This window comes from Centroberyx affinis, unplaced genomic scaffold, assembly GCF_046629955.1.
Source record: "Centroberyx affinis isolate AG114_WGS23_722 - 3 ecotype Tasmania unplaced genomic scaffold, CSIRO-AGI_Caff_v1 ptg002663l_1, whole genome shotgun sequence".
Classification (NCBI taxonomy): domain Eukaryota; kingdom Metazoa; phylum Chordata; class Actinopteri; order Beryciformes; family Berycidae; genus Centroberyx; species Centroberyx affinis.
In genome coordinates this window covers 9841-17038 of record NW_027280850.1, presented here as the reverse complement: position 1 = coordinate 17038, position 7198 = coordinate 9841, and the positions used below count along the sequence as shown (strand labels likewise).

The window sequence follows — 7198 nt, the reverse complement described above, 5'->3', positions numbered from 1 at the left end:
AGGACGCTGCAGTATGTTCCACTGTTAAAGTTTTGCAGCAGCTTTTAAGTCAAACACATTCTTGACAAGGCTTTAGATACTCAGCTCATATCAGAGACGGGAGAAGAACAGCTAATATACAAATGCTTTCAGGTTGGTGTGTATTTCAAGGACAACAGTTTTGTGTTGAACCCAGATTGAGAGCCAAAGTCTTAGTGGAACATTTAAGTTGAACTTCAATTTTTGCAATCAAGTTGCACATAAGTTTTCACTTTCATTCTTGGTGAAGTGAGAAACTCTAATGGCAGTATCAGTTTGGCTGGCAGTATCTTTGAGGAGTGTAAGAAAATATTGATAAGCTTGTACAGATTCTGTTTTACAACACAACCTTTGACTTTTTATTTCTTTGAATTCTATAGTTAAATCCATGCACTATACTGTAGAGTTTATAGAGCAGAAATTAGTAATTAGCAATTAGTGAGTAACATTGACTTGTTTCAGTCTTTATCAAAACAACAATACTGTCAAATCTTGTAATTGATAAACAGAATCAAAGTATTACAAACTAGAAAAATGGGAAAATAATTCTGCACACTGCAAATAAAAGGCTTGGATAAAAAAAGCTGTTTTAGTTCAGAAAAACAAATTTATTGCTTAAACACCATAATGCTGGTGTTTTTTAATGCATTTCTTACCATCAACAAATCCTATGAAATAAACAAAATCAGAAATGATTTTGATTTGCTAACAAGTCTCGTCCGTGTAGCCAGTGCCCAATAAAGCCATGTCTCAGTAGCCATAGAACTCTATTCTATTAAAAAAACTATTAAAAACACATCAAAGAGCCATGCAGTTGCCCTGGCAGCATATTTCATCATCATGATGCACCGGGCCGGCCGACTTTTCCCTCAAACAGCTTAATAAGCCGACTTTCCATCTCAGGAAAGTAGTTCTGTAGCACCAAAAATAGTCCCCGGCGTAATGAAGAATTTGTTCCCATTAGAATTTGATTTGGTAATAACTACAATAGCCTGACTTTTTGTGGTAACAGTTAGCGATTTTTACAAAAGAAACTATGTCTTTGTGAGCTGTATTTAAACGTTTTTAGCTTACAATTGAAGCCAATGACTTCCATGTTAACGGCTAAAAAGGGAACGTGGGAAGTCGGAAAGTAATGAGAGTAGAGCAAACGCATTGTTGATTTTGTTACGGCCACCGTACTAAGGAGCAAACGGCTGGTGGTGGTGCAAACAGCTCCTGATGACTCCTGTTCCTGCTACAGAGGTGCAGGGTCCCCCTCACCTGCACCACTAGAGGAAAAGAGGACAAAGAAGACGGGGCATTCACTCAATACTCTCTTACTTACAAGTTTGCTTGAAGGCTCAAACAGGCCAGTTCATTGATTCCTCTTGTAAGCAGTGAGGGCAAAGCCTTACCTGAGGACATAGAACAGGAGGTAAGCGGTGTCCTGTCTGTGCTTCAGGACCGCGGCCTCATCTGTCCTCGTCACCCGGGAGTCATTCAGGGTCACCCATTCCCCGCTGTGTCCCTCGATGACGTCACTGAGGTAGTGACCTGTGTGGGACACACGAAACACAGTGCAGATTAAACTTTATTTGGTGTGTTTGTTTATATGTGTGTGTGTCCCAGATCCATATTTATGTCTGATGTGTGACATTAATTACCGCAGTTGATGCTCCTCCCGAGGTGAGAGACGACTGCAGAGAGGCGGTAGCTGCTCTGGACACCGTGATCCTGCTGTAAAGAAACATGGTGAGTGATGAGGGGTTCATTTCCTTTTTAATAAGGCTCTTAAACTACTCTATCCATGAGTAACTATTCAGTAAATTTTCTCTCAACAGTTCATTGAAAAATGACTGTTTTCTCTCTCTTGTACGTATTTTCTTTCTCCATCTCTGCTGTCTCTCCCTATTTCTCTCTCACCACAGGAGCTCCCTGCTGGGATCTGTCTGTGTCTCCTGAGCTCTCCAGCTGATCGACTGATGCTGAGAAACACACCACAGAATCTTGTTTTACTTGGAAACTTACAAACTAAAGTTGGGTGTTTCTAGTTAGATTAGCACTGAACAGGTTTAAAATTGCACATTTTCTCTTACCTGTGCTTGGGAAGGGTTTTGCCTGGGGAGACACCTTCCTGCCTCCTGGGGGGCTTTGAATGAAAGAGCATCCATTTTGATCAATGTGATATTCAAGACAAATATACTGTATATAGGAAACTGTTTTCAAACATGACATAAGTGTACAGCAATAGGCAGGTGCTCATTCATGCTAGACTATAGTTTCTTAAATCTATAAGTCATGTATAAGCCAGTTTGACAGACAGTCATGAGCTCATTCAAAAGAGATTCAACTAGAGAAGTGAGAATAATCAAAATAACTCCATTACATTGTTTAGAGTTGTTTTGGATGGTATAACATGCATTTAATGTACATTAAATCATTTCATGGTGGTATTTCTGGTAGGTGAAATTACTCAGTAAATATATATATATATAGTATGTTTGAGGTCATTATGCAGTTGTTCCAATATGGAGTGTAATGAGTGTAAGTTTACCTCAGTACACCCTGCTGCTCTTCCAACAGGGAGGCCAGAGACAGGACTGGAGGGATGCAGACAGCATCATTCACTCTCCTCAGCTGTTTCCCATCGTAGCAGAAGCGCTTCATGTGAAGCACTAGCACTCTATTAAAAGAGAGAGAGTACCATTAACACATACTATAGAAAGACAGTGTAGTTTACAACATCATGGGCAGGTTCATGTATAGGACTCACCTGGGTAGAGTGAGGAAAGCTCTGGACACTGTCGCCTGGTGGCCGAAGCACTGCCGGCAGGTGCACTCCAGTTCTGATGCCTAAGGAACAAGACACAGAGTCATAGATGTGTGTGTGTGTGTGTGTGTGTGTGTGTGTGTGTGTGTGTGTGTGTTTGTGTGTGTGTGTATGGAGAGCTGAACTGATCCACTGTATACTGACTTTGAAGTAGAGTGCGAGGCTGTCGGCCAGGCAGGAGGAGAGGTCCAGAGAGAGGTTGTTGAGTCCCTCCTCCTGGAAGACTTTGTTACCACAGCTTTAAAAACAAACATGGAGGAGAAAAATACTTTAACTCAGATCACCAGACAGTTCTGTGAACCTCAGTGATAAGTGATGTAGTTTGTTGTTTCATGTTTGATTCTGTGATTGTTCAGATAAAACATCATGAATATAGTAGATGCAGTTTGCTGTTGAGTTACCTGGAGCAGGTGCGGACAGACTGCAGCTTGAACTCAAAGTTCACAGTGGGACAAACGTACCCCTGCTGTGTCTCACCCTGCATTTTCATGCCCATGAGGAAAAGCATGAGGAACTCATGGGCATCCTGTGAGAGATCAGGAAGCCATTCAAATATGTTTATCACACAAATACTGCAGTACAAAAGAAATCATGAATGCTAGACTCATTTTTGTACCTGCTGAAAGTCACCCTCGTACTCCTCATTGAACATGGCCAAGCTGCTCTTGACCGACCTCAGGAGGGTGCTCTTGCTGTGGTAGGAGCTGTGACCCTGCCTCGCCTTGTACAGCTCTCCAAAGTAGCTGGAGAACAGGAGATTGAGAGCATAAGTATTTATGATTTACTTTTAATATCAAGGTAACAATCAGTAAAGCAATGAATCAGTGAAGATCTCTTGCTCTACTGTACCTCTGCAGCTTCAGGCTGGTTTTCTTGGGGCTCCAGAGCGCCTCCTGCCCCATGATGTCAGCACAGAAGCTTGGGATGCTGTACAGGGCCTGGAGAGTGGCGTTCATGAAGCAGGTGTTCCCAATGTTTGGAAACCTGGTAGGAAAAGCACATCAATAAAAATAGAATAACTTTCTAATGTGTTCTGTTGCCCAAGGTGCTTTTAATGAACCTTGGAACCATGAAAATTCATGGCTTGTAATGGCAGTGATACGACTGACTTATCTGAACCTCAGATATCCAAACTGTCCAGTCTACCAAATGGGCATAACGAACTAAATAGGCAATGATGAGAAAATGAACTCTGCCAAGTCTTAGAGATGACCTCAGTCTAAAACGTTTTGCTTTTCCAATATGTTTATACTGTCAAGTGTAATTAGAATTACAAATTTCCTGCTTGGATTTCGCTTGCCTTGTACTAATTAAACAGGAATTGAATGAAGAGTCAAGGTAGATCAATTTATTTTTTGTTTCATACCCCAGCTTCTGCCTCTGACCTCCCTGGGTCCTGCTGGACTTGAAGGAGGAAGCCTGCACTGGCCTGAAAGATGGAGAGAAAGAGAGAGAGAGAGAGAGAGAGAGAGAGAGAGAGAGAAGGAGAAAGAGAGGGGCTGGGTAAGAGAGAGGCAGACTAGCAGGGATGTGATCTGAGCAACACAAAAAAGAATGGAGCCAAAGGCAGGAAAACATGAATATTCACTGGAAATGTATCTCTAAGCAACATATCTGATCTCTAAACTGTCCTAGGTTTCCACTGCTGTATGAGAAACCTGTTTCATGGAGAAAAACAGTAATACCTCTCCAGAGATCCAGAGCAAGGCAGCTCCAAGGAGACTTATGAGGAGAAAAACATGAACTAATGAGAGAGCAGTTTTGGAGTGGCACATGGACAATACATCCATATATATATATATATCATACATACATACACATCATAACATATCTGTTATTAAATGTACCTGCTGTGGCAGTGATGCCAGGAGGCTCAGTCGGTGCTTCCTGGCCAAGCACCTCAGGAACTGCTGGAATCCTACAAAACAGTGCACCTTCATTTAGGACAAAACAGCTACACAGGCACACTGACCATGATACTGAGGCATACAGGATGCTTACAGTTTCATCTCAAAATGTTAATATCACCCCACAACATTTCTCAGCATTGCAGGAATCACTTTCATTCACTTAAAACAAGCCACTTAAAGGGAAACCTTGACTTTTTGACTTGAAGGGTTATTTTTCTTCTTCAGCCAATGGACACAAAACAGGGAATCAACTAAACGCTTCAGTCAACTAAACAATGGCATGCTAGTATTGGCAGCATCATTCATGGAAAGTCATGGATACTGATGTGTCGACAGCTACCTCATTGGCTACCCATGGCAACCAATTCCTTAATGAATGAATGAAAGCAATGCTAACAAGCAGTATTTAGTGGGAATTCAAAACATCACAGTGTCCCTTTAAGTTGGTTTGACCAGACAAATTGAATAATGGAAGGGAATGGAGATCTCAGTGATGGTTGGATTCCTGCTGGACAGCCACAGTAAAAATATATCATTAGCCTTAATTAGCCTGCATCATATTCTACCTGTCGATGGAGCTGTTCTCCACACTCAGAGTGGTGGAGGGGGGAGAGGAGGAGGGAGAAACAGTGGGGGAGGGGGGAGAGGAGGAGGGAGAAACAGTGGGGGAGGGGGGAGAGGAGGAGGGAGAAACAGTGGGGGAGGGGGGAGAGGAAGAGGAGGGAGAAACAGGGGTGGAGGAGGGAGAGGAGGAGGAGGGAGAAACAGTGGGGGAGGTGGAGGGGGAGGGGGAGGAGGAGGAAACAGTGGTGGAGGGGGGAGAGGAGGAGGGAGAAATAGCGGTGGAAAGGGGAGAGATGGCAGTTTGAAGGGAAGAGATGCAGGCAGAGAGGGAAGAGATGGTGATGGAGAGGGGAAAGGAGGGAGAACAAGTGGAGGAGGGGGAAGAGGAAGGAGAGGAGAGGGGAGAAAGACGGCGTCTCTTCCTCGGGGGAGAGGAGGAGGGAGAAAAAGTGGAGGAGGGGAAAGAGGAAGGAGAGGAGAAGGGAGAAAGGCGGCGTCTCTTCCTAGGGGGAGAGGAGGAGGGAGAAAAAGTGGAGGAGGGGGAAGAGGAAGGGGAGGAGAAGGCAGAGAGGCGGCGTCTCTTCCTAGGGGGAGAGGAGGAGGGAGAAAAAATGGAGGGGGGGGGAGAGGAAGGAGAGGAGAAGGGAGAAAGGCGGCGTCTCTTCCTCACGATGGATGAGGCACGGCTAGGAGGCGGCCACGTGCCATCATCAACAGCCTGTTAGAAAGAACAAGGTGAATTTCAACATACTGTAACGTACCTGGGTAGAATTATATGTAAAGATGAACAGAGAAGTAATTTGAATTTTAATCCTATTTTTGTTCAATGAGAGAAAAAATTCAATCCATGGCTAATTGGCCCTTTTCACAAACACGTCTGCTATAACGTTACTTCTGTAGCATATAACTTGGTTCTCACCATTGGCAGCAATGTTAAAAAGCTAACTTTCTGTCAGCTGTAACGCTGTCTTTGATCACTTACTTTGTGTTTCAACATAATGTATAACACAATACAGGTGTTGTCACTGATATGTTTCTGTTTCTGTTGTCAGACGACTGTGCAAGTAACTGTGATGGAGGCTGACAAAATGCTAACTGGCTAAAGCTAATTTCTGTGCTGTTAGCGTTTTGTGACCCTCAGTTTTTTCAGTCGTCTGACAACAGAAACAGAAACATATGTCAGTGACAACACCTGTATTGTATTATACATTGTGTTGAAACACAAAATAAGTAGTCAGAGTTACAGGCAGCAGAAAGTTTGCTTTTCAACATTGCTGCCAATGGTGAGAACCAAGTTATACCTTGCGGAAGTATGGAAGCCATTTTTGTGAAAAGGGCCTCTAGGCTAATATTTGTTTGGCAGACAGAATATGTAGATCTGTTTATGTCTCATTGGCCCAATGAATATTATCAAGGATTTAAACAAAGTGCTTTCTAATGTTATGCGGAAGATTTTACCTCTCTTAAACGAACAGATCACCCATTTTTTTTTTATTTTGTTATTATCTAATGACCCTCCTGTCAGCTGAAACACTGGTGAAGTTTGTATTTATAACACGTCAAGCTAGCTAGGGCAGCTCCATAGCAACTTTTTCCAAACAACTGGAGTGAATAGAGATAGTTTATTTAGTTCCAAAAAGGTAAGAATTACCATAAATTAATCCAAACAGCATAATAGAAACGTTTTGAAGCCAAACCATTGCACTGTGGTCCAAAAGTCCAATATTCAGGCCTAGTTTACCTTATCTCCCAGATTTTCCGCACTTCTTCTGCACCGAGCCAACCGTCACAACAGTAGCGAGCAGATGTTGCCTTCAAGTACGGTCAGAAAATGTTGAATTACGGGAAGAGCGCGCTTGAATGACCCAATAAAATTGTAAATACCAATGAGAAA

General features: G+C 42.9%; 1 protein-coding gene across 1 annotated transcript; it reads right to left on the bottom strand.

Moving 5' to 3' along the window:
• Window positions 1-1255: 1255 nt before the first annotated feature.
• On the bottom strand, window positions 1256-3987 carry LOC139657309 (ubiquitin carboxyl-terminal hydrolase 37-like). Its single transcript, XM_071535098.1, has 12 exons — window positions 3977-3987; window positions 3680-3814; window positions 3447-3573; window positions 3232-3356; window positions 2975-3068; window positions 2774-2853; window positions 2555-2683; window positions 2097-2149; window positions 1924-1985; window positions 1665-1734; window positions 1416-1554; window positions 1256-1289 (listed from the first exon to the last, which is right to left on the bottom strand). Exons 1-12 carry the CDS (start codon window positions 3985-3987, stop codon window positions 1256-1258), a joined length of 1059 nt encoding a protein of 352 aa, XP_071391199.1.
• Between the last annotated feature and the right edge of the window lie 3211 nt (window positions 3988-7198).

Excerpts from the sequence above, each read along its gene's own strand:
- LOC139657309 (XM_071535098.1), bottom strand. Across the intron at positions 3,069-3,231 it reads TCTGTCCGCACCTGCTCCAG|CTGTGGTAACAAAGTCTTCC; the intron begins GTAACTCAACAG and ends TTGTTTTTAAAG. Across the intron at positions 2,684-2,773 it reads GCTTTCCTCACTCTACCCAG|AGTGCTAGTGCTTCACATGA; the intron begins GTGAGTCCTATA and ends CTCTTTTAATAG.